Genomic DNA, 26,037 nt, shown 5'->3' with positions numbered 1-26,037 from the left:
TCAGGCTCTCCCCCGAGCCTTGATTCGTTCCATACATGTATGTTATAAGTTGAGTTATACTGAGGAAAGTTTTAATTTGTTGTTAAGTTGTGATATTTATTTAATAAGAAGTTATAAATTCTTATTTAATTAGATTTATTTATGTTAACAAAGAAGGATGTCCTCCATTATTAGGTCGCGATTTTATTTCAATGTTTATTATAAGGCTAATGTGTCTGATACTAATAATTTAACTGTTAATGAGATACAACAGATTTAATGAATTTCCGGATATTTGGAAGTATGAACTCGGGTCTTTTCATAAATTTGAAATCGATTTACATTTATAGGAAAATGCTGTATTACCCATTTTTTTTAAAACACGCCCAATACCGTTTGTCGTTTAAGAAGGCAGAGGCGGAGTGGTATAGTTTTTTGTTTTTAGCAGCGATCATCAACTATTTGGATGCAAAAATACTAATTTAAAAATATGAGCGTGCAGAAGAGTGAAAATTTGGAGTTTTAGGTATTTTATGGTGCCAAATTAAAATAAAAATCTCGAAAAAGATAAAATAACTAATTCTGGATAGATATTACCAAATGGATAGACATTATCACCGTCATCGCCTAGCGGTATGAAATATATACTTTACATAGTGATTTCTTATGTTTACACGAATGTTATGAAATGTACAACTGGATTCCAGACTTATGCAAGCTTCCAACTTTCTTCCCTGTTAACATTAGGATGTTTTTTTTTTAATTTCAAAAGCCTCGCGAATCATCCTAGGCAGGAATTGGTGTTCTTTAGCAAGGATTTGTGGCTTGTCTAGTAGCAGATAATGATTGGAGTCTCCTTTAGAGTGCTCATGGCGACTGCAGACTTCGTAGAGCGTCGTTGCAAGCAGCAGTATGTAGTCGCTGTTGTGTTCCGGTTTTAAGGATATTGTGGCCAGTGTAACTACTGAACATAATAAGACTTAACATCTCATGTCTTAAGATGGCGAGCGCAGTGGAATACCAAACAATAGTTCGATATTCAAGGTGTTGGATAGTGTTTCTACTGTTTATGGACGGTCGTATCGCTTACCATAAGGCGAACGGCAAGCTCGACTTGTCATTCAAAGCAATAAAAAAAGAATAAAAAAGAAACAGAATTGAATTATACACATAAACCTACCTCTTGAATCACTACTAGCGTTTACTAGCTACTAATGCGTTTCTACGTTCATATTATAAAAAAAAATGTAAGCCACACCAGAAATCAAAACCCGATTGTCATATTAAAACTTACGCCATGTCCATAATAGACACATAACTACTAATCTCAAAATTACATGTTCCAGTAATAATTATAATGAATATCTACTGGTAATAATAATAATATCAGCCCTGTATTATATACTTGCCCACTGCTGAGCACGGGCCTCCCCTATTACTGAGAGGGATTAGGTCTTAGTCCACCACGCTGGCATAGTGCGGATTGGTAGACTTCACACACCTTCGAAATTCCTATAGAGAACTTCTCTTCTCTTCTCAGATGTGCAGGTTTCCTCACCATGTTTTCCTTCACCGTTAAAGCGAACGATAAATTCACAAAGAATACACACATGATTTTAGAAAAGTCTGAGGTGTGTGCCCTGGGAATTTGAACCTGCGGACATTCGTCTTGGCTGTCCGTTCCACACCAAACTAGGCCAACGCCACTTTTTTTTCTACTGGTACTATATTTATAAGTTCTTAGTACAGATCAATCAAAGATATTTTATTTAGACTGAATCCCGCCAAGTGTTTGCGAACACCCGGCAATAAATTATATTGCTTGGTATGGATGTCCCTGGAATATTAAGGCCTTGAAATTTGAATATTTACCAAACCGATCCGCATAAAAGAGGAAGAAAATATGGCCAGTTAGACGTTGGAAATGTCCGGATTAGTCAATCGTGATGTCGCATTAGACAGGTTCCAGCAAAATGGGCGCCATACCGCACTAGCCAGAGTCTCAATGAGCTTTCTCCGTAAACTACTTCCGGAAAACAGATATTACGAAACTACTCAGATCGCCTGATTTTATTTTGCGGAGTAACTTATCTCAGGCCCAGGTACACGAGTAATTGATATTGTACTTATACTGGATTATAAAAAATAAGAGTTATACGAGTGTAAAAAAATATTTATTCATTGTTGGTAAATCATACACAATTTTTTTAATAATAATAATATCATTTAGATAAAATAATTACAATATAACATTAATATTTTCATTTATTATCATAATACTTCAATTTAAATCTCGCACTGTTTAAAGTTCTTCGTGATCATTTTAGGTAAGTGATATGTACGTGTGAAATAACACCCCCCTGGCGCTAAAAATAAGTATAAACACCCAATTATAAAATATTTTCGTTAAGACCTAAATCCCTAGCGAAGATGCCTTTCTACAATCGTTAACTAGTAGAAAATAAAAAAGTATATAGAATGACATATCCTATCGATAAGTCTACGCATTTTAGAACAAGTTGACGCTTGTAGAAAGGCATTTCGTCTACGCAATCTGTTACTTCTTTCGCCATAAGTAACATAACCGATACCAAGTATGTCTACAACTTGCTAGTTCCAATATCATAGAATTACATCAAATATGATAGACAAATTCATAGGCGGGTCGATATCTATTGAGGTTTTAAAATACCAGTGGTGACTCTGCAGTTTAATATTTACTAACTGTATGCCAGCTTGGTATTGAAGGACACCCGCATTCGTAGACCAAACAACGGGCTAGTATTTCTAGCAGTGGTACAATTTGATTCAGGGCTGGTAAACATAATAATAAGTTTTGTTCATTCTCAAACATAATAAAACTAAATGTGTAAAAAAAGAACTATGTTATTAGTAGGTACCGGATTATATGCAACATAAAAAGCTGGATATATACATGCAAATATGCACGAAACCTGTCAGAATATGCAACATTAAATAATAAGTTTTAGGAACAAAAAAAAGAAAACCTAGTTTTAATTTTTTATATCAAAACCAGCATACTATAATTTAGTTAAGTATCCATTGGTATATGGTAATAGGTACAGTAACATTATTAGATATTTTTGTAAACATAACCAATCAAATATTATTTCAAATATTCAGTAGCAAGATTGTCTTCGACCATTCAAAATATTTTTATAAGTGGAAAACGATCGCTCCACAACTACTGAGGTAACAGAACAGAATTTGAGCTTGGGTGCTTTGGCAGTTATAGTTTCTAGCAAAAATATTGAAAATGTATCGATAATATGCATCCTAACTACAGTTTAAAGAAAATATACTGTTAGCACTGTGAATGTCTTAAATATCCAAATGCATATAATCTGGTCTCTAGTTATTAGTTATGATCAACAGACCTTGATACTATTTACGGACATGCCTACAACTCTTGTATTCCAGCACTAAAGTTATCATTATGCTGTACAAAGTTAAATAAGTTTATATTTTAGCAAAAATATAGCAAGAAATTGCAATATAGCACCAATGAAAGAATTTATAGCGAAAAGGTTCTGAATTAACGATATAGGTACAGCTGGTGTGTGGGATCACCGATACAGAAAAAAAATGTTATTTAAATCGTTATCTTTCTGGCATTGCATATGAATTCGTAAATGTATTAATTGCTACTTTTAACAAACTGTTTTTTAAACTTCCGCAGTGCGATTCTGGTGCGTTAGTTACATACTTCTCAATATTAGCCAACAGCGATTCGAATGAATCTGCTCCCAATTCATGCTCGTTTATGGCTTTATATATTGCCTGAAAAACAAAAAACAACACTGAATATTAAAAAAAATACTAAATTATAATTTACTTATAATTATCGTCAATTATTGTAAAAGGAATAAATAGTGTCCAACCAAAGTTTCATTTTCGTCTTGGTTTTAATTTTGGTCTTGGCAAATTTCGCTTGTCAATGTCGGTTTTGACAGGAAACTGCCGAAACTGCAACCGCAGCCGAAACTCCATTTACAAGAGTTCATCGCATGAATACTTTAATGAAAATAGAAAAAATGTAGTTGGTACTGTAGGAACTTAAAATAAACCAATATTTCTCAATTGTCTGTATAGTTTATCATAATATTATTACCTTGATTCTTAACAAAAGCATTGTCTTAATGTCATTTCCCTGTTACTTGGTTATCAATTAATAAAATTGGCATTTGGCCTACATTTACACAATTTTATTTAATAGTGGGAAATTGATGACGAAGGTAAAAAAATGCTATTAGTTATATCACTATCAGATTCAGGACTGCGCTCCAATGTTAAGATATAAATACGTACAAGTATAATTGGAATAAGTTAAGTTCTTATTACGTAATATATTTTACTCGAGGAACAAGTTTCTTTTTTATGTTGTTATATTATTATAAAAAAATACCTGAAAAGCCGGTTGTTTGTTGTTGTGGAACGCGCCGCGGCTGCCGTGCAACAAAAACACACCTTGTGTAGCGGCGTCCGAGCATGCGTCGCCGTACATGCACTGGTCGGAACGGTAGTTGTACCGGCACGACAACACGTATACAGTCCGCTCGTGGTAGTGGAATATTATATTAATTATATCCTATAAAAGTTGCCGTTTATTAGATTATTACTTACATCATTTCAAGTTTTAATTTATGTGAAGGCTGAAACACGATAGTCATATTCACTACTTATAGTCAAACATTATATTTTCTAAGCTTTTATCTAACTTGCTTTGTTTGTGCATGTGGACATGTATGTTTGGGTAAAATCTTAGAACTGAATTTAAAATTCAGAATTTGATTTTGAAACCGATTGTGATAAAATTTTGTGATGAAATTGGATAGCCCTTTGTTCGTGGAAGGCTATAGGCTATATATCATCACACTATGACCAATAGGAGCGTAGCAGTAATGAGAAATGTTACAAAAACGGGGAAAATTTATTCGTTTTGACAGCTTCCTTTGCGTACGCTGCGTAGGCGGTTACAGTTATGTAACAATTAGGTACGACGGGATTGTTCCTCTTAAAAAAAATCAAATAAAAATATTATATAAAAATAATTTTAACAAAAAATTAAACCGCCTTCAAAACCCACTCAAAACCAAAAAATAATTTCACATAACAGTTACATATTGGATACCAATTTTGGAGTCGGTGCCTAATTAAAATTGCTAGTTAACTATATTTGTTGCTTAGTCCATCTATGAGCTACATTTCTATCAAATCAATTAAAAGGAATAGGTTCGCGTATACTACTAAGAAACATACACAGTGAAAGGTGTAATACCAAGCACATGTATGGTGTTTCATCTTTTTCTTTCCTCTTTTTTCGGGGCAGGGAGTGTAATATAGCCACATTTGACCAGCTATATGTAACAGGGGAAGAAATTGGGTAGGTACAGTTTACAAATTTAAATATTTCCTTAATAGCTTCCATTTGCTGTGCTGCGGCGGTGCGTTCATCTCCGGTGATGATCTAACTTGCTGACTTTTGTACGCTGACAGCACATTGTTTTCGTATATTTGTTAATGTATTTAGCAAGCAATTTTAATTAGGCACCGACTCCAAAATTGGTATTACTAGCAATTTTAATTAGGCACCGACTCCAAAATTGGTATCCAATATATAACTGTTATGTGAAATTATTTTTTGGCTTTGACAGGGTTTTGGCGGCGGTTTAATTTTTTGTTAAAATTATTTTTATTTTTTGCTTTCTTGTGTTTGTAAAAAATAGACCGTCTCAATGGCATAGTTGTGTTTCGCTCACGATACGACTATCGCGCTGAGGAGTTACACCTCTGAGTACCACTGAAAAGGGGAAAAGGTGTGATGTTATATATGTATGTAAGAAGTAGATTCAAGCAAACCTAACGCAAAAGCACAACTGATATATTTGGATCATACTACAACTATCGCGCAGTGGTGTTACATCTTTGCCTATCCCGGAAAAGGGAAAAAGGTGTGATGCTATATATATGTATGTATGTAAGAAGTAGAGTCCACTAAACCCAACACAAAAACATAACTAATGTGTTTCGCGCGCAGTACGACTATCGCGCTGAAATGTTACACCTCTGCCTGCCCCTGAAAAGGGGAAAAGGTGTGATGCTATATATATGTATGTCAGAAGTAGATTCAAGTAAACCTAACGCAAAAACACAACTGATATATTTGGATCATTCTACAACTATCGCGCTGTGGTGTTACATCTCTGCCTACCCCTAAAAAGGGGAAAAGGTGTGATGCTATATACGTATATGTATGTATGTATGTAAGAAGTAGAGTCAATTAAACCCAACCCAAAAACACAACTGATATGTTTCACACAGTACGACTATCGCGATGAAATGTTACGTCTCTGCCTACCCCTGACACGGGGAAAAGGTGTTATGCTATATGTATAAGTATGTGAGAAGTACACTCAACCAAACTCAATGCAAAAACATAACTAAATACGTTACAGGAAAGCTAAATTCGCGATTTCGTTTTCTTGAACGACATAATTATTCTAGTTTTTTTAATTTTAAAACCAAACTACCGAAGCGATGTTGAAAAAAATTTTATGGGACCAATCTGGAGAGAAATTCTTTCGAATAAAAAAAGAATTTTCCAAATCGGTTCAAAAATGAGCGAGTTCTGAGGTAACAAACATACAAAAAAAAATCACGTCCAATTGATAACCTCCTCCTTTTTTTAAAGTCGGTTAAAAACAATATACCAAATATGTCTGCCTGACTGAACGCGGTAAACGTAAAAACTACCCAACGGATTTCGATAAAATTTGGTATGGAGATAGTTTGAAGCCCTGGAAAGGACATAGGCTACTTTCTATCTCGGGAAAATATATAGCCGAATATTTTTTCCGGAATCTATACTATTACATAAAGCTGAAGAATTAATTTGTTTTATGTTTGTTTGAAGGCGCTAATCTCGGGATTTATAGGTTCGAATAGAAAAAATATATTAGTGTTGGAAAGCTCATTTATCGGGAAAGGCTATAGGGTATTATATCATCACGCTATGAACATTAGAAGCAAAGCAATAATAACAAATGTTGCAAGAACGGATAAAATTAATTCCTCTTAAGGGCTTCCGTTGCGTACGTTGAGTAAACGGTTAGAGTAATAAAATAAATATGAAGGACGGAATTGTTCCTCTTAAAAAATTCAAAAAAATCTATACTATTATATAAAGCTGAAGAGTTTGTTTGTTTGTTTGTTTGTTTGTTTGAACGCGCTAATCTCAGGAACTACCGGTCCAAACTGAAAAATTCTTTTTGCGTTGGATAGCCCTATGTTCGTGGAGTGCTATAGGCTATATATCATCACGCTATACCCAATAGGAGCGGAGCAGTAATGCCTAATCTCAGGAACTACCGGTCCGAACTGAAAAATTCTTTTGGGTGTGGAGCGCCTTTTGGTCGGGGAGTGCTATAGGCTATATATCATCACGCTATACCCAATAGGAGCGGAGCAGTAATGGTTAATCTCAGGAACTACCGGTCCAAACTGAAAAATTCTTTTTGCGTTAGATAGCCCTATGTTCGTGGAGTGCTATAGGCTATATATCATCACGCTATACCCAATAGGAGCGGAGCAGTAATGGCTAATCTCAGGAACTACCAGTTCGAACTGAAAAATTATTTTTGTATTGGATAGTCCTTTGTTCGTGGAATGCTATAGGCTATATATCATCACGCTATACCCAATAAGAGCAGAGCAGTAATGGCTAATCTCAGGAACTACCGGTTCGAACTGAACAATTATTTTTGTATTGGATAGTCCTTTGTTCGTGGAGTGCTATAGGCTATATATCATCACGCTATACCCAATAGGAGCGGAGCAGTAATGGTTAATCTCAAGAATTGCCGGTTCAAACTGATAAAAACATTTATGTGTTGGATAGCCCTTTATTCGTGGAGTGATATAGGCTGTATATCATCACGCTATGCCCATTAGGAGCGGAGCAGTAATGGCTAATCTCAGGAAATACCGGTTCGAACTGAAAAAATATTTTTGTGTTGGATAGCCCTTTGTTTGTGGAGTGCTATAGGCTATATATCATCACGCTATACCCAATAGGAGCGGAACAGTAATGGCTAATCTCAGGAACTACCGGTTCGAACTGAAAAAAATATTTTTGTATTGGATAGCCCTTTGTTTGTGGAGTGCTATAGGCTTTAATCATCACGCTATGCCCAATAGACGCGGAGCAGTAATGAAACATGTTGCAAAAACGGGGAAAATTTATTCGTTTTGAGAGCTTCTGTTGCGTGCGCTGCGTAAACGGTTAAAGTTATGCAACAATAATGTATGACGGGATTGTTCCTCTTAAAAAGTTCTACAAAAATATATATCATAAAACAAAGTCCCCCGCTGCATCGGTCTGCCCGAACGTGTTAAACTCAAAAACTACCCAACGTATTAGGATAAAATTTGGTATGGAGACAGTTTGAGACCCTGGGAAGAACATAGGCTCCCGGGAAAATATATAGCGTGACTTTTATAACGGAAATCTTTAGCCCGAAAAACTTTATAACGCGGGCGGAGCCGCGGGCAAAAGCTAGTATAGTATAAAACAAAGTCCCCCGCCGCATCTGTCTGCCTTTCTGGGCGCGTGAAACTCGGAAACTACCCAACGGATTTAGATGAAATTTGGTATGGATTAGTTTGAGACCTGGGAAGAATATAGGCTACTTTCTATCCCGGCGAAATATAGAGAGATAAACTTAATTCCGACAAAACTATGACACGCGGGCGGAGCCCCGGGCAAAAACTAGTAATCAAGTAAGTCCGGAAACTGGCATCTTATTTCAAGCCTATTAATTAAAATAAGATATTTGTTAAACAAATCGGAATACATGTTTGTACCTATTTTTATTTATGTTTATTAACGGATGCGGTAGATCACTAATGTCGCGGGATACGCAGGATGTCCGGGTCCAGTCTTTTTCTATTTTTTTTATCGCGACTGCACGTTATCAGCAATTTATAATCTTATCTTTATTACTTTCAACTTCACTATGCTTTACAAAAAGTGCAAAAAGAAGAGCAACTACTTATATAAAAAATAACTTACCTGATCACCCCAGGGTATATTGAGTTTCCATCTTAGCATTATGGGCGTGACATAATCCACCCAACCAAAATTTCGCATTCGAGTTAAATTCATCAGCATTACTCCCGAGTTGAGACCTAAAGGTAAAGAAACAGCAATCACTATACAGGATATTTTGACATTGCGTTTAATAAATGAAACCACATATTTACTAGTTTTTACCTCGGCCAATACCGTTTTTTTTTAACCTGACAATACGTTTGTTAGCCTGGCAAGGACCGGCTTGTACAAATACACAAAAACTTCCTTCGCTGAAGGCCAACACTGTGCCAAAAATTATTTGTGAATAAAGAATATTACTGGCAAAAGTACTTTTTATTGATATTTATTTTGTTTTGAACATACACTTTTTTATCTATCTATATATACCTACAGTTCTAGTAATTTATTGTAAAATGGTATTATCACGAAAACCAGTATGTGTTTTCATTTAGTAACATAGTCATAATGATCCTGTATAAGGATTAGATACAAGAATTTAATTTCTATGAGGGCAATGCAAAAAAACTGCAACTTCTTTCTAAAATCTGTTATTTTAATATAAGGCCACATGTATGGTGTACACTCAATAGCTTTTGGCAAAGGGGCAGCTTTGATTAAAAAAAAAACTTTGCCACAACTACTTTCTAAAATCTAAAACTGGTTTGCAGTGTTTTATCATAATAATTTCTTAGGTTGATGCGAATGTTAGACATCGAAATAAACATAATTAGCCGATTTTATTGCAGTTTTTGTATTATATTTTTCTCACAATGTTCCAAAGACTTTACAACCTTTGTGGTTGCTGGGTGGACCTGGCAACTAGTTTATGTGTGTACATTGTATATTATAACAAAGTTTTTATTTTTACTACATTATAGCATTGCATACTAGTCTTCAGAGACCAAGACATACAATTTATAAGACTACTACTATAACCCTCACAATTTCTTTTAAATTATCTTCATGGAAATTTAGCCTAGAAAAATGTGGTTATTCTTTGTGCTTTAAACAGATGTTACTACATTTGTTAGTAAAAACGTTGCTGACAAACCCTGTAGCAAGATTCACAAGGAGGACTACAGCAATTTTTTTTTTATTAAAATACTTGCTAACTAAATTTTCTGGGTTCGAAAATAGTCAAGACAAACACTGTTTGTTTAAAAATATTTAAGTCTCCCTCCAGTCATATGCTAACAAACCAAGCAGACTGATATTGTAGTCTAATATCATAATAAAAGATTTTAGAAAGAAGTCACATTTCTTGGTGCTCATCTCTTGGACCATTACACTCTCAAGTGATAAATATTAAATAATAAATATGAATTAATCTATGCCAATATATAAGGCTGAAGACTTTGCTTTTATGTTAAACACTCTAATCTCAGGAATTACTAAACCAATTAAAAAAAAAAACACTTAGAAGTAGGTAAAATTCTCCAGAGTGCCACATTTTATCCTGGGAATAGATTCATCCTGGAAAACATTTTCATTTGGGCAGAGCCACAGGCAAAAGCTAGTTTTTATATAAAAATATAAGGATATTAACCATATTTTCCATAAAATGGATGTTTAGCAAATCGGGGATACCAAGAAATATTTGGGTTGTCATCTTCCAATGCCATGCCAGACATCTGTGAGTTGTTGAACAGTGAGAAGTGGTGCCACAGTTCCTCAACGGGACCAAGAAATAATGTGTCTGTGTCAACATAGATCATAGAGTCAATGTGTGGTAAGAGTTTCTGGAATGTACCAAAAAAAAAACAAATTAATATGATAACAAGTTACAACATAGCTACTCATTTTTTTTTCTAAGTAATAAATTAGAAAATATTATGTTTCAATACAGTTTAATGTATTATATACAATGTTAATAGTAAAGTTATTTTATTGTTTTCCAGAAATTGATTATGGAACAAAAATATACACTTACAGGAATAAATAATCTCTGTGCTGCACATTTACTAAACAGATTCATCCAGTCTTCTCTGTGTGCTTCCGGAAAATTTATTTTGTGGAGTTCAAATGTCAACTGATTGTTTGTAATATCTCCCCATTTATTTAAGATCTTTTCAAATTTTTTGCGCAAACTGTCATCGGTAAATATCACAAAATGCACTGGATTTGGAGTAAACAGAAGCACGGACTTTACAACATTTAGAGATTCATTAAATCTTGAATCACAGACCACAAAAGATAAAACCACTTTCTCCGATAATGTTTTCATCATCCCGTCATTTTTCCTGTAAATTAAAATTAAAATAAAATACGAAACTCATATCCCTGTACTCCCTTTTTCTATTGTAGTTTAATTATTTTATTTACCGCAATTTTTTTATACTTTGATATGTGTTTGAATGACTTGAAAGATTCAGTTTAGAATACATGTACACGAAAGCCAAGCAACCTAACATTAAAAATATAATTAATTTATAGGAGAGTTTTCTCATTGTTTTAATTTAACAATCATAACTATGCAAATAAACGAATTATTATGTTCATAGTCCAAATTAATATCTGTTATCTTATATGTTTACATCATAAGCTTGATATTAAACTATAAATTTACATATTTATTATTTTTATTTACATAGAAAAATAATAAAAAACTCTTAAAAAAACTTCCTACATGTCAACGCTGTTTTGACTTTTGATCAGTGTTACCATTTAGAATTTTTGTTTTACCTTCGATTTTTTAAAATACCCCAAAAAAATAAAACTTGCTACATCATAAAAAGAACATTTTACTTACTCAATAACATAAAATAGGTACCTACATAAAACTAAACATTATTTATAAGTTCTCATATCATGTGGCAAACATTTTCATCACCGAAAACAGTCCCTACCCCCGCCACACACCCTACCAGAGTTGAAAAATGGTTACGGTCATGTTCACAATAATTAGTAATTTTATGTTATATTAAAAAAGATCCCTCAATTGAGAGATTTTTTATTTCTAATGTACTTTTTTGTAAAATTTAGGGTAAAATTAAAATCGTAAGTTGAAACACTGGTTTACTGTCTATTTGACGTTTGTCAATTGTCATTTGATAATTCGAAATTGATACAAATGACCATAGATAATACACTAAATATAGGAACAAATTACCTTTGCAAATTACTTAGAAAAGAGCACCAGAAAGAGCACATTCAAGAGCATTGCACAGTTAAGCATTACAATACTTTACTTAGAGTGAAAGAAGCTATAATTGATGACCATTGTTAACCAAGTATTTTGGTGTGCCTTGGAAGAATCAGAATCGCAGTAAAAACTACTACAGCCCATCACAACAAACTTGGAATTGGTGCGTGCCAAAGCACGAAAAAACACATTTTATTTCAATTCATTGAACATTGGTTTACCGGCGCATTAGTAAGTCAATACAAATACAATGGACGAAATTAAAGAAAAAATATTAAATGTTGCTCGACAAAATCCTAAAGGTATATCTGATAACGACATTACCGCAGCAATACCTGAACTCCAATCAGCCGAACTTGTAACAGCAATGAATGAACTATTGAAACAAGAGTGTTTCGATTTGTTTAACCAGGGTGGTTCATTGATATACAGGTAAATAAAGACACTTAATTGATGTAATAACAAAATAAATACTCTGAAATATTAGTTAGAATAGAACTTTTCAAACATGAAAGAATCCCCTGTTCCAGACTAAAAACACAGTCAAGTAAGCAGGCAGTTAAAGGAGCTGACAATGAGGAGAAAGTAGTGTATAATTTAATACAGGAATCTGGAAATAAAGGAATATGGATAAGAGATATTAGACTTCGTTCTAATCTTGCAAATACACAATTAACTAAAGTGTTAAAAAGTTTAGAAAGCAAAAAGGCAATAAAGGCTGTTAAATGTGTTAATGTAAGAACCATTTTACTTATTTTCTAATGAATAGTCATAAAAATCCAATGAAAAATTTGGTATATGTATTTTTAAAAATTTATTTAATTTCAAATCCTATAAGGTATTTTATTTCATGCTTATGCCACAATTCTAGAGAAGACTAACACTATTTTACTTTTTAAATATTATTCTCCTTTCCAGTTGAAACATACAAAATATTATAGTTAACCATTGTAATACCTCTTACAATGGTAAGAGGTATTATCTAATGACATTTAATAGTAAAAATCTGCAAATTTTAAACTCAAGTGGCATATTCTTAGTGATGGTTTGGTTTCTTTATGATTGTTTTAGGCATCAAAGAAGAAAGTTTATATGTTATACAATTTAGAACCAGATCGTTCAATAACTGGGGGTGCTTGGTATCAAGATCAAGATTTTGATTTAGAATTTGTGGACATACTTAACATACAATGCTTGCGATTTCTAAATCAGAGGGCTGATAGTGTGAAGAATAATCCAAGAGGGCCTATTGTTGGTAGAACACAGTCTTATGCAACAGTTGCTGAGGTTCAAAAGTATATTACTGATTTAGGAATTAGTAAAGTAAGTTTATTTTATTTGTAATAATTGAATTACATATATTTTCATATACTATGGCAAACTATTTTTTATAAACAACAAACATATGCAGGGTGTGAGGGAAACCCTCTAACAAAATGGTAAAGTGTAACAACGTTAACATCAATTAACATTTTTAAATATTGACTTTATTTTTCTCAGTAATAGTTTAGTTTATCTATTTGTTAATGACGCTGAATAGATATCCGGAACTGTCACCTGTCTATGTTTTCGATAGCACTTCCCTTACAGCCGGTGTATATAGACTGTCACCTGTTTTTGGCATGTAAGGCAGGTAAATAAATCCTAAAAGATTGCAGGACTATGTGCCTAGCATGTTAAAAAGTTAATTACAGCTTACACGAAAGTTGTATTTTTGGGGCGCAATGCGTGCGCGGCTATCACACATACGAAGATTTAAAAGTAAAAACCTATTTAAGACTATCTCAGTCCCTAGCATCGTGCAGCCAAAGGCCAGTACAGGAGTAAACATTCCACATGTGGAGCACCGCACCAGTGGTTAGATCATTGTTTTGTGGCACCATGTTGCAGGCAATAAGTTAAATTCAGCGCTAAAGTAGTGTGCTCACCACTTATGAAGGAAGTGATTATGAGTGCTAATTGTAGCACGCATTTCATATTAGGAACAAAAGCAAATTTCAAAAGAAAAACATGTTTTATTCATTTTCAACAATGTGGTAATAACAAATAAATAACTTATTTAAAAAGTATACCTACATAATATTATAATATACTTTTCCTTACAGGTCCAATTAGATGCTGAAGAGGTTATTACAATTCTTAATACTTTAGTATATGATGGTAAAGCTGAGAGCAGTGTGTACCCTGATGGCAGCAAAGTATATAGAGCTATAGAATCTCTAATACCTCCCCCAGGATTGGTCCAAGTTCCCTGTGGAGTGTGCCCTCTAATACACAAATGTAGCTCTCAAGGTTTAATTACACCACAGGATTGTAATTACATTACTGAATGGCTTGATCAATAAAGCAAGACACATTATGTTGTTAAACTTCTATTTACTGTCAAACCTTATTTAAATCCATTGTGTACTTATATTATTATACTTTTTCGAGCTACCTACTCATAATTGTTTTGTGACTAGAGACTCTGTGAATAGGTAAGATATCTACAAGAATATCAATAAAATTTGTTTGCTTATATTTAAAACAAAAAATGCAGGTCTGAATGATACAATAAACACAATGTCGGATTCTCGAAGTATTTACTTATTATAATACATTAATATCGTCTCTATGTAAAATCTACAATAAATGTATTTCTCATTTTGTCACAAAGACAGATTAACATAGTTATTGATATTTTACAGCAAAGCGATTGAACAGTTATTATGGAGTAAATAGTGATTAGTAACATTCTATAAAGAAATTACAATTCATCTAAATAAACAATGATTATTGTTTCCAAAGTAGGTAGTTTAAAACAAACTTCTGAAATTATTCTCTATGCTATAAAGAGCTGTTGAAAGAACTGCAGGTTCTCGTTTATTGTTAGCAACTTTTTCCTTCTCAACAATAACCTCTCGAGTTACATCATCCTTGGGGAATAATGAACTGAAGGCATCCATTTGAATGTAATTAAGCGATTGTAAAATAATGCCACTATTTGGGTATGGTGTATTGTTCACTAGCATACTGTTGTAATATGGTGTATGAGAAATATTTTCTGGTTTCTTGGGTGCCTGCCCAGCTGGAGATGATGGTGGTGGTGGCATTTGGCCAGTAGGATCTCTTGATGGTGGTGGGCCAGTTGGTTTACCTCCATCTGAAATTATAATTGCATCAATTTAGAAATCGGTAAATACATAGTGTTTTTACCTACAATAAGATTACTATGTGAAAACCTTTGGAATGAATCAATCTCTCCATTTCCCTTAGTTGTGTTTGTTGTTTTTGCACAGTGAAGTATAGATCGGTAATGGTAGTTGTTATGTGCTTCATTTCTTCTTCTCGTTTTGCTTCCTTGGCAGATTCCTTTTTACTTTGCCTGAAATTTTAAATTGATCAATGTTACTTGAACACACCCTTAAATAATAGTACCTTAACCTATCGTCCTCTACTTCTCTTAGAATAGGACGGGAAACGGTCAGGAAATTTTCGCAAGCCCTATGTAGGCTTTAATGTGTATTGGCAACCACGAAGTTAGTATACAAACATAACCGTGTGCCAAGGGCCGCGACATGTCCATCACCGAATGCATGCATTCGGTGATCCGATGTATGTTACATTATTATTAGTACACCGTGCAAGGAATTTGCAAAAATCCTTCACGCAAGTTTTATCCAGCCTCTACCTCAACACGTGTCGATTCTGAATACATGTAAGTCGTGTAGGCGTGGTCTGTTTCTTTTCAACATTAAAATTTTGCATACAATCACGACAACCTTATTCCATTCACTAGCGCAATTTAAAGTACTTATTGCTTTCTTCACAGCACATTAATACCTCATGCTAATTTTCAATACTATTATAGCTTTTTTTTTTATCATGCGATCAGTCCTTTTGACTATGAGCAGATGAGATGTTAGAGTCGGAGGAATATAGGGCGCTACCCACAGTGGAGTAAGCGCTTTCTTGGGAATGTTTAAGTTTTACTGGTTATCCTTATTAAACATGTTACACTGCTTTTTTAGCCAATGTATGCTTTCGGGTAGACTATTATAGCTATTGTAATAAAAATAGCAGGGCTTCATGGAATAGGAATTGAGAAATTTGGCATCTTAAGAATCTTTAGTTAATGTGTTGACTGCACTGCAAAAACACCAAATAATAAATCTTTTGGTGTGGCTAAACCACTCTCAGCCTTGTATAATATCAGCCTTATATTACTTATATAGGTACTAATATCCCACTACTTGGCACGAGCTACCTCTCAGTGAGGGTTTAAGCCGTAATCCACCATGCTGGCTTAGTGCGGGCTTGCAGAATTCACACACCATTATATTTCTTCCAAAGAACTTCTCAAATATGCAGATTTCTCGCAATGTTAAAAAAATGCTAATAAAAAGTAATGCTAGCCTTAGACACAATGTTTAGTTAAATAATATCGAAAACAAGAAATGTATTACCTATTATACTCAATTATTAATAATCCAGCTCCAATAACAAATATGACGGTTTCACCCAGAAGGTTAGCACCTAATTCAATGGCCATTTCCTGACTCAGTACAGGGATGTTGACTGGTTTTCCTAAGTTTAATATCCACATTTTTGCTTTAACTTCACACCAATTATAAACTGTTGGGAAGGAAAGAAAAATATTGCCTTTAGACATTGTAAGATAACTAGAATATTTTTATTCTGTAGGTTCTAAAACAAACTGTGACATGTACAAATCAAATTTTATAACATCTTTACTCACAGCTCCACCTGTGTGCATAATTTTTTTGGGATAAATGTCTCACTTTACATTTTCCTGGAAGAACAAAAAATAAAACCGCCTTCAAACACCAACAAATAATTTAACATTATCTACATACTAGTTACCAATTTTGGAGTTGGTGCCTAATAAAAATTAAAGATTAGTCATTAAAATTGCTAGTTAAGCTAGGTAAATACATGAACAAATGTATGAAAACAATCCTTAATTGTTATTAGTTACGGATTCCAAAATTGGTAACCAGTATTTAGGTAATGTTAAATATTTTTTTGGTTTTTAGTGTTATTTGAAGATGGTTGTATTTTTTGTTAAAATGTTTTTATTTTTTGCTTTTTTGTCTTAGTAATAATCATGTGACCAAATGGAAAACACCTTTTCAAACATAAAAAGAATTTTCTAAATCAATTGATGCCAATACAAAGTAAAAATTTATATTTAGATTTATCCTTGTTTTCATTCAATAATTATTACAACAACTTTGGCTTGTAAATTGATCCTAAAATTATGTAGAATTACCATAAGTTTAGCTTTTTATCTAATATTGTATTTATTTATATACACATCCACAGAAAATATTATAGAATACTTAATTAGCTTCGCTGTGGGTTTTTGTGTAAATCTGTGGGATTTTTAACGATCAACATAAACTATATTCCTTCATAAATTTTCTTACATATTCATATTTTATTTTTCATTAATTAGTGCTAGTACTATGTTTGTTCATAGATTTTGTAATTATTTTTTTATCCTAATCTAAAGTTATAAAACCAATGTGGTCTTGACAATACTATTTCATATATTATTGGCAGTAGTCCCATATTGAAAATATTTTATAGAAAAATAAAAATTTGTATAAATATGTTTATATTTTTATACACACATCAAATAAATGTTGCAGGTAAATGTATTAATTTGCCTGCATTACTTAAATATTAAAAGAATATATTGAATCGACGAGTAGCTTGATATAATGTAGTTATGAAACACATGAACTAAAATTATTTGATATACTCTACTATGAATATTTGCCTGCCTTCTTATTTTATACAAGACATCTCAGAATGAAATTTTAAAGTAAAGTAATACTTACATTGCGCAGGAGGCATACAGACATAGGTTCTGAAAAAAGGATTATTCTTAGCTCTTTCCTTGCATGCATTTGCAATGGGTTTACTTATTTGTTTGATCAGTAACACTGATAACTTTGCGATTGGAAATGCTCCCACGACCATTCTTGTTCTTATATTATTTGTTTTCAGAAAATAAATATTATGAGGAACACTAAAATTGATTTTTTATGATTCTTGCAGTGTATTTTTATTATGTGAAGTAACAGTCTTTTGTAATCTGTATTCTGTGCTCTGTCAACTGTCAAAAAGAATTCAGTGCTGCGCCTGCAATCAGTGTTGCTAGCATTTTTTTAAACCGGTCAACGTAAGGTGAGCAAGGATCTCCGATCTCACAATTTCCTTGAAGGTGAGTTCCATTAAAAATCCGCAGAAGCAAAAAATCCAAGAGCAGCGGTTCCCAAACATTTATTTCTCGTAGACCCCTTCCACGATTTTACTGGTTCCGGTGGACCTTTTTTTCGCAAAGAAAGTATTACAACTACGGCCCAGCCATCACGGGGGGTTATGTTGGGGTCACCGTGCCTCTTACGACCTCTATCAATATTATCTACTTACATTGAGAGGTGTAGTCAAACAAACATATTAGTACTTTACTATCAAACCAGATACATTTTTCGTAGACCCCCGCTTACGAATTGTGGAACCCCGTCAAGTCTCTCGAGGACTTCTGGGGGTTCATCTGATTTTGAGAATCAGTACATTAGAGGATGGATGGTGGTTTTAGCAAATAAACTAAATCGTTAATTTCTTTTTTGTTTTTCAAGGAGAATCCTTTGAATATGTAATAATGTTACCCGTAAAGTTAAGCAAACAGATTTTTGTGTTTAAAATAATGTAAAGTACGTAATTAAAAATTTACCCTTTTCTGTACTAATTTTTAACAAGTATCTCTGTTTCATATCGTCTAAAAACGATCCAAGCCATGGTAAATGGAACAATAATAAAAAGTCATTATCTGTAATAAACTTCAAATTTGTATATTATAGTAATTAGTAACTACTATAAATTACGGCAATTTGGAAATAAATAAATAACGCAATTCAACGGATAGGTACACAATTTATTGGTATCAAATGTCCATTTTGTATTGAGTAATACTCGATTTATCTGGAAATTTTGTGCGCAAAATAAACATATTGTTAACCTCTGGAGTTGAATCCAAAGTCTCTAAATATCCAAACCAGTATATGACTAAACCAGGTCCAAATCTATTCCAATAACATAAAAGTTGTTCCTTTAAATATCCCGAGTGATTTTCCTCATCGCCGAATAGAGCTTTACTTTCAACCCAGTTCACGATAAAATCATCCACAGCAATAGGAACGTCTAGTTTAAAGTCGGGAGTTTTATCGTAGCCTCTAGATCTAAGAATACTTTCATCCAAAAACGTTATATCCATTAACCTTAGTTCTCTTTCTAGTCGTAATTCATATTCCAAACCAATGGATCTAAAAAATATAACATTTGAGTATTAAATTATTTACGTTCTCTTCTTACGTAATGTTAGATATTTACGTAGGTATTCAAAAATAACATTTACAAAATATATACATACTGTTTAATTATATCGGCATACTGACCATATTGATTGTCATTCATTATACCCTGCAAAGTAAAATGCACTGGTAAAATTTTTACGCTCGTATTCATAAACGTTTTTTATCTCAATAACACAAACTCATAACAAAATATACAAACCAAAAACACTTGATATGCTAAATCTTTGTCATCGATAAGAGTAGTGTCTTTGATGCATTTTTTTGCCACTGTTGAATCTGAGAAGACACCTTGAAGTAAAGATCTGGCAAATAACGCAGGACTGATAAATTGGGATTCTGAGAGTCTGCAAGAGAAAATTATTTTATTACGATCTAAAAGTATTATATTTTATTGTTAATATAAAAGAAAATGCGTGAAATCAAGTCGGAGCAGCACGCATATGTAAAATAAGGAAGATAAAGGATAAAGTCTAATTTTGATGAGACTTTTAATAGCGACTCCTTTATGAGCAGCAGCTTAGCTGTGAAAGTATGCAAGTCCGTAGGCAACGACAACCTATAGATTAGCCACATAAAGTCCATCTATGAACACAGCCTCCCCTGATTTCCAGACGGACCTGAAAAAATCGGCCAGCGTCCACCGTGTACTGCGACCTTTATTAAGTCACCTTTCCACCTCGCAGGCGAACGTCCAACACTGCGTTTGCCACTGCGTGGCCTTTACCGTCAATTCTGCGAACTATGGACCCTGCCCATTGGCACTTTATCTTGTCAATCTGTTGGGTTATATCAGGGATCTTCGTTCTTTTACGGATGTCATCGTTTCTTATATCATAGCGTAGAAAAACACCGAGTGTAGTTCCCTCCGTAGCTTGCTGAGTATCCGTGAGCCGGCAAAGGCAACCTTACTCTACATAATATGTCACGCTTACCATAAGGATCACTCGCTTTTTTTTACGGGCACGGCAAACTGACCCCACTGCACCTGATAGTAAATGGAGTGGGGTCCAATAGAATGTCGACTTACAACTGATGATTATCCCTCGATAGTCCACACAATTATACCGGCCTGTTGGAACGGGATATACCTAATCAGGCTGATCTCAGACCACGACATACTTACGTGGGCCACTATGTTTACTTGTTTTAACATCTTGTATATAGCAGTCGCTATCCAGGCGAGTATAAACTATATTATGCTAACACCAGCAAAGGCTTGTCTGCCTACTAAAGCAATAAAACAAAAAAGTAGGAGAGGAGTTTTGGGCGTAGGCACTGCGCAATTTCTTCCAAGGCAGCTTACATACTGTTCTTATTTCTAGAACAGTATCTGGACACCAAACCCCACTTCGTCGTTTTCATTTGTAAGAAAGTGATATTTAGATATAGGCTGCGTCCAATCCCGACTCCGCGCCGCTCAGATGTGAAGATCAAGCGCTGTGTGCCCCACTAAGTCGTCGTAAAGTAGTGGCCAGCTAAGATAGGTCGATTGTACTTTTAAATGTGACAACTGTCTGCTGGACACAGTTATATACCCACTGTACAGCCTTAAAAGTGTAACAGACTTACTTTAGTATTTATAAGTATGGAAACTATGATTATGACTATGAACTTAAACAGGGCTATCTTAACATTGTCTAATACAGAATAAAACAATATTTTCATTATTAACTTCAAGCTAACATCATGCCAAAATAATCAATGAGTAAATAAGATTTTTTGCCAAAATACTGGTATTAACAGGAAACTAAGACACCAGTCTTAGTCTTAGTTTCCTGTTCTTTGATTGTTGTGTGCTAAAGTAGACAATATAGTGCGTGTAACGGTGCATTTCTGTGGAAAGTTGGATACATTTAGAGCAGGGATGTTATGGATATGCAATTTCGGATATGGATATCGAAATAAAATTAATCGGTTTCGGATACGGTTACGGATATGTAATTATTTCGGATTATGCGTTAGTTTCGGTTACGGATATAAGATTAAAGTAAAATGAAAATATTATGTAATACACTAGGGCGACGATTACTAACTATCGCTCGTCGACATAGTCGATGAACTAATTGGGGGACATGGGTGTTCGGAAAACCTCTGTGTTTTAATTTAAGATGAAGTTTCAGTGAAGTAGTGCCACCTCCTTTCCGTGAAAATTTTTTATCACACTGTTTACATTTTGCAAAATAACCTTTAACTTGATGGACGCATTTTGTTCTTATAAATCAATTTAACACGTAACACAATATTTTTCCTTCACTTTATTAAATTAAGTACCTACCTACTCCTAAATGAAAAAAAAAAACTATTTATGAGTTAGGTTATGTTATGTTACCATGCCAAGCTACGGCCCTGTCTCCATCAAATGCTGAACAAGGCGTTTCGCAATAACTCGTTCAAAGAGCTTGCCCACCTCGTCCAACAGAACTATAGGGCGGCAAGCTGACGGCGAATCAACAGAGCGCCCTTCTTTCCTCAACAAGACCAATTTTCCCGATTTCCAACATCGCGGAAATTGGCCTCGTTGGAGACAGGTAGAGAAAAGTCCTTTTAGTCGAAGCTCGATGGTTTCCTGAGCTGGTTATGTTAGCGGTGTATCTTGATATCGCTAACGCTTTTAACTCCTTGCCTTGGAGTTGCATAAGAGAAGCACTTCAATACCAGGAAGTACCAACTTACCTATGCCGCATTGTTGAGGCTTACCTTTCGGAAAGAAATATCACCTTTCCCGTCCGCGAGAGGTGGAAGCGGCATGACATGGTAAACGGTGTTCTACAGGGATCAGTCTTAGGACCTCTGCTGTGAAACATTGGATACGATTGGGTGTTACGAGGTGCATTTGCTCCTGGACTTAGTGTGGTTTGTTACACCAATGACACGCTTGTCACTGCACGAGACAAATCGCACCGGGAGGCAGCTCTTTTGGCAACAGCTGGGGTTGCTCATGTCGTTACCCGAATTCGGCGACTGGGGCTCAAAGTGGCCCTCAACAAATGCGAGGCTGTGTGCTTGCGAGGGATTGTACGGTCTATGGCCCTATACGGGGCACCAGTGTGGGCTGATCACCTGACAGCCCGCAACATTGTTGTATTGCAAAGACCACAAAAAGTGATGGCCGTCAGGGCTATCAGAGGGTATCGTACGATATCCTACGAGGCGGCCTGCCTTCTGGCCGGATTTCCCCCTTGGGATTTAGAGGCGAAGACTCTTGCGTCATTGTATCTGTGGCACGAGATGTTGCTAGCACGGGGCTTTAGATCAGCGCCCCAAGAAGTTGCTTATGAAAAAACCCAGCTCCAACAATTCCTAGAGGGGGAATGGGAGCAACACCTAGAACATTTTAGTTTTGGTACGGTGACAATTGAAGCCATTCGGCCTATATTCGCGGAATGGCTTTGGAGGCGGCATGGCAGTTTGACTTTTAGAACGACACAGATACTTTCGGGTACGGATGCTTCGGGAAGTACCTGTGTAGGATTCGTCGACAGCCGACACCAGGGTGTCATTATTGTGAGTGCGAAAAAGACTCAACTCTGCACACTCTGGCCGTTTTTGTGCAGGGGATTCACTGCGCCAAAATTTACTCATGACTGTGGGCGGCAACTTGTCGCTTATGACAGTTGTGGCAGCCATGGTCGAGAATGAAGATGGTTGGAACGCCGTTGCCACTTTTTGTGAACAAGTCACATCCGCCAAAGAGGCGGCGGTGAGAGAAAGGGAGCGTTCTATAGGACTTCCCTTTCGCAGCAGAAGTCGGAGAGACAACCTCCGACCTACCTAAGCTTCGCTTTATGTAGCGGACGGGTAGCCCGATATCGGGTAAATGATGTTCAAGGCTTGCCTGCTATATTAGATGCCTCGTATGATTTTACCAAGGTCTCATTCCTTGGATGGTGAGAGGATCTGCCCAAGAGCCGAATCCTGCGAAGGTTGTGGTTGCATGCACTTGCGCACCCCGCGACCTTTGATATTAGGGAGTGAGAGTCGAATGGCGGGGTTTTCGGTCGGTAGGACAGTTAATGCCGGCGAGCCCAGCAAATCCGTAAACGGATTTCCCCGTGTTAAAAAAAGAAAAAAAATAAAGATTATGTTACGACTAAAAATAAAAAACAAACAATAGAAGATTCAAGTGGCGCGTGAGCGGTGAAACAAAAACCTGTCGGAACATATTATCCGTAACTTATCCGAAACTTTTATAACGGATACGGTTACGGATATATTTTTATTTTGGATATCCGATCGTTTCGGTAAGGGTTACTGAGCTCCATAACATCCCTGATTTAGAGTAGTTCTATAGTGTAGAAATATGCAAAATTAAAATATCTTGTTTTCATCTATGGTGTGAGTACTATAATTGTATAATGCTGTTAAGTATGTATAAGTATATGGTTATAAAATTACGCTTTATACTAGGAGAATTTGACAATCTGAAGACTATTGAATTCCCCATAAATGAACATGGCTAGTTCATGCTATGAAATTTATTTTTATCGCTACACCATTATATTATACCTATACATTAGTGATACCTGCCTGACTGCCTCGGTGGCATAGTTGTATTGCATGCCCGGTACAATAGCGCTCTGAGGTCCTGGGTTCGAATCCCGGGTCGGGCAAAGTGATATTTGGGTTTTTCTGCTCAGTGTCAGCCCGGAGTCTGGATTTGTGTCCGATATGGCGATAGACTCGCCCCCTATCATATCATGGGACGGAACATACTTGGCGAAAAGTGGGTGCCTTAGTTGCGCCTCTGCATACCCCTTCGGGGATAAATGTGTGATGTTATGTATGTATGTATGTTATGTACATTAGTGATGTAGTTATTTATTTTTCAGACCATACTTACTGCAAAATAACATTATCTTCTTTTTTATCTCGCATGACCCCTTCATAAAATTCTTGATATTTACTTGATATCAGTGGTGACTTTCTATAACTTTGTTTCATAGCTCTCTGCACCAATAAAGATATAATACTACCCAATGTTGGAGGAGGTAAACTGAAATAGAACAATATTGCTACAATCTATATAATATATATAAACAAATTACAACTTAATGGATTAATTCTCAGAGACTGCTTTTATTAATTTCATCAATTTGTGTTTTTTTAGTCTTTTGAAACTCTCATAATTCCACAAGAATCATATATGGTTTTATAATATATATTTTCGGTCTTAGATAGGTTACTTTAATACTCCAGATGTGAGCAATTTGCATCTGTGATTCACCCAAGAAAATCAAACTGTATGTGACCCGCAGTCAATATGGTAAAGAAGGTATGGTAAGGAAAAGGTTTAAAAAAAAAGTCTAGTTAGATTCTATATCTTAAATCTACTTACTGTTGATATTTCTTTCTTAATTCATTCTCTGCTTTACGGCTTAAAGGAGTTATTTTATTAAAATCTTCAACTATAGCATTATATTCTTCTGACTTCATGGGCTTAATTTGAGAATATTCCTCCATTATTGTACTGTGGATATTTGATGAATTTATGATAACAATATAGTCAGTGGAAGCTAAAAAAGTCTGGCTTAGTAGTTTCCTTACTGTTAACAATTGGAAAAATATATTTATGATGTATGATTTTTTTTTTACAGAATATTGTTACTCCAGAGGAAAATCAACCCCAGGCTACACTTTCTGTCATAGAGACAATAATATATCTACTGCTCTCTGACCAGCCTTGTTCACTGGCGAAAAATTTTGTATGGCACAAGGGCAGTACATGCAACTCCAGCGCGGATCAAGTGTTTGTAACTATTTACTGTGAATAACGGTAGGTAAATAATTACCTTTATTAAGGAGAACCTTTAGTTATTGATTTTATGGAGAGTGGTAAATTATTATCAGTAATCACTTTTCGTATTTATTGTAATTTTAGTTCATAGCACACACTACTATAGGCGGTTTACTGCAGAAGTTTATTAACCTTTGTTAACATCCAATGAATAAAGATACTGCATTCTTTTATGTAAGTTAGTCAATAAAATGTAGATTTTATCTAGGGTACCATCAGAGACCAATAAACTAGGGTACCATTCAAAAATATTTTTGACAGTAACGTGAATCTGACAACTTTTTTTGAATTCGTTCCACAGGGATCCGGCTAAGGTGAGAGACCATACTGCTATGTTATAAGTCAGACAAAAATTAGACGAAATATGCCCACTGGGTAGATTCGAGGTCAAACTGAGGTTCGGCTTATATGGTTAAAAATCCGGAAATGGGTCTCTGAAAAATAAACGCTTGCCTCACACCTTTCTTATAGAACATCCAAAGGTTTGAAATAATAAATGCAACATTTATAAAACTTTTTTGTTTTATCTTTTGAAAAAATTTAGATTTCATTTATCATTTTCAAAGTAGTCTAACTTTCTTTCAAACGTCAATTTGGAAATAGTTTTCCAATTGTGTACCAAAAC

The 26,037-nt window shown here is 34.9% G+C and overlaps 5 protein-coding genes across 13 annotated transcripts in view; 2 read left to right on the top strand and 3 right to left on the bottom strand.

Annotated features, from left to right (window-relative positions):
• LOC119188469 overlaps window positions 1-26,037 on the top strand; it is a 246,457-nt gene that overhangs the window by 5,781 nt on the left and 214,639 nt on the right. The window lies entirely within an intron of this gene.
• LOC115451519 (glucoside xylosyltransferase 1) lies at window positions 2,238-11,770 on the bottom strand. 2 transcript variants are annotated; one of them, XM_030179866.2, is made up of 6 exons: window positions 11,718-11,770; window positions 11,022-11,331; window positions 10,638-10,830; window positions 9,071-9,186; window positions 4,406-4,588; window positions 2,238-3,780 (listed from the first exon to the last, which is right to left on the bottom strand). In XM_030179866.2, the coding sequence occupies exons 1-6, from the start codon at window positions 11,753-11,755 to the stop codon at window positions 3,601-3,603; spliced, it is 1,020 nt and encodes a 339-aa protein (XP_030035726.2). In that variant the 5' UTR covers window positions 11,756-11,770; the 3' UTR covers window positions 2,238-3,600. The 2 variants fall into 2 exon arrangements, with proteins under 2 accessions (XP_030035726.2, XP_030035725.2); XM_030179865.2 differs by having other exon boundaries at window positions 11,414-11,749.
• Window positions 12,124-14,608, top strand: LOC115451520 (probable DNA-directed RNA polymerase III subunit RPC6). The gene is made up of 4 exons (XM_030179867.2): window positions 12,124-12,665; window positions 12,764-12,968; window positions 13,305-13,556; window positions 14,339-14,608. The coding sequence occupies exons 1-4, from the start codon at window positions 12,484-12,486 to the stop codon at window positions 14,576-14,578; spliced, it is 879 nt and encodes a 292-aa protein (XP_030035727.2). The 5' UTR covers window positions 12,124-12,483; the 3' UTR covers window positions 14,579-14,608.
• On the bottom strand, window positions 14,797-18,372 carry LOC115451521 (putative OPA3-like protein CG13603). The gene is made up of 4 exons (XM_030179868.2): window positions 18,080-18,372; window positions 16,679-16,847; window positions 15,455-15,597; window positions 14,797-15,375 (listed from the first exon to the last, which is right to left on the bottom strand). The coding sequence occupies exons 1-4, from the start codon at window positions 18,219-18,221 to the stop codon at window positions 15,029-15,031; spliced, it is 801 nt and encodes a 266-aa protein (XP_030035728.1). The 5' UTR covers window positions 18,222-18,372; the 3' UTR covers window positions 14,797-15,028.
• LOC115451527 (CDAN1-interacting nuclease 1) lies at window positions 19,159-25,684 on the bottom strand. 6 transcript variants are annotated; one of them, XM_037438131.1, is made up of 6 exons: window positions 25,545-25,680; window positions 24,954-25,161; window positions 24,459-24,611; window positions 19,818-19,962; window positions 19,675-19,724; window positions 19,159-19,567 (listed from the first exon to the last, which is right to left on the bottom strand). In XM_037438131.1, the coding sequence occupies exons 1-6, from the start codon at window positions 25,576-25,578 to the stop codon at window positions 19,189-19,191; spliced, it is 969 nt and encodes a 322-aa protein (XP_037294028.1). In that variant the 5' UTR covers window positions 25,579-25,680; the 3' UTR covers window positions 19,159-19,188. The 6 variants fall into 6 exon arrangements, with proteins under 6 accessions (XP_037294028.1, XP_030035737.2, XP_037294029.1 ...); XM_030179877.2 differs by having other exon boundaries at window positions 19,166-19,567; window positions 24,954-25,085; window positions 25,408-25,684; XM_037438132.1 differs by having other exon boundaries at window positions 19,189-19,567; window positions 25,408-25,680.

Source organism: Manduca sexta, chromosome 13 (genome assembly GCF_014839805.1).
Source record: "Manduca sexta isolate Smith_Timp_Sample1 chromosome 13, JHU_Msex_v1.0, whole genome shotgun sequence".
Classification (NCBI taxonomy): domain Eukaryota; kingdom Metazoa; phylum Arthropoda; class Insecta; order Lepidoptera; family Sphingidae; genus Manduca; species Manduca sexta.
This window is presented reverse-complemented; position numbering and strand designations above follow the sequence as displayed.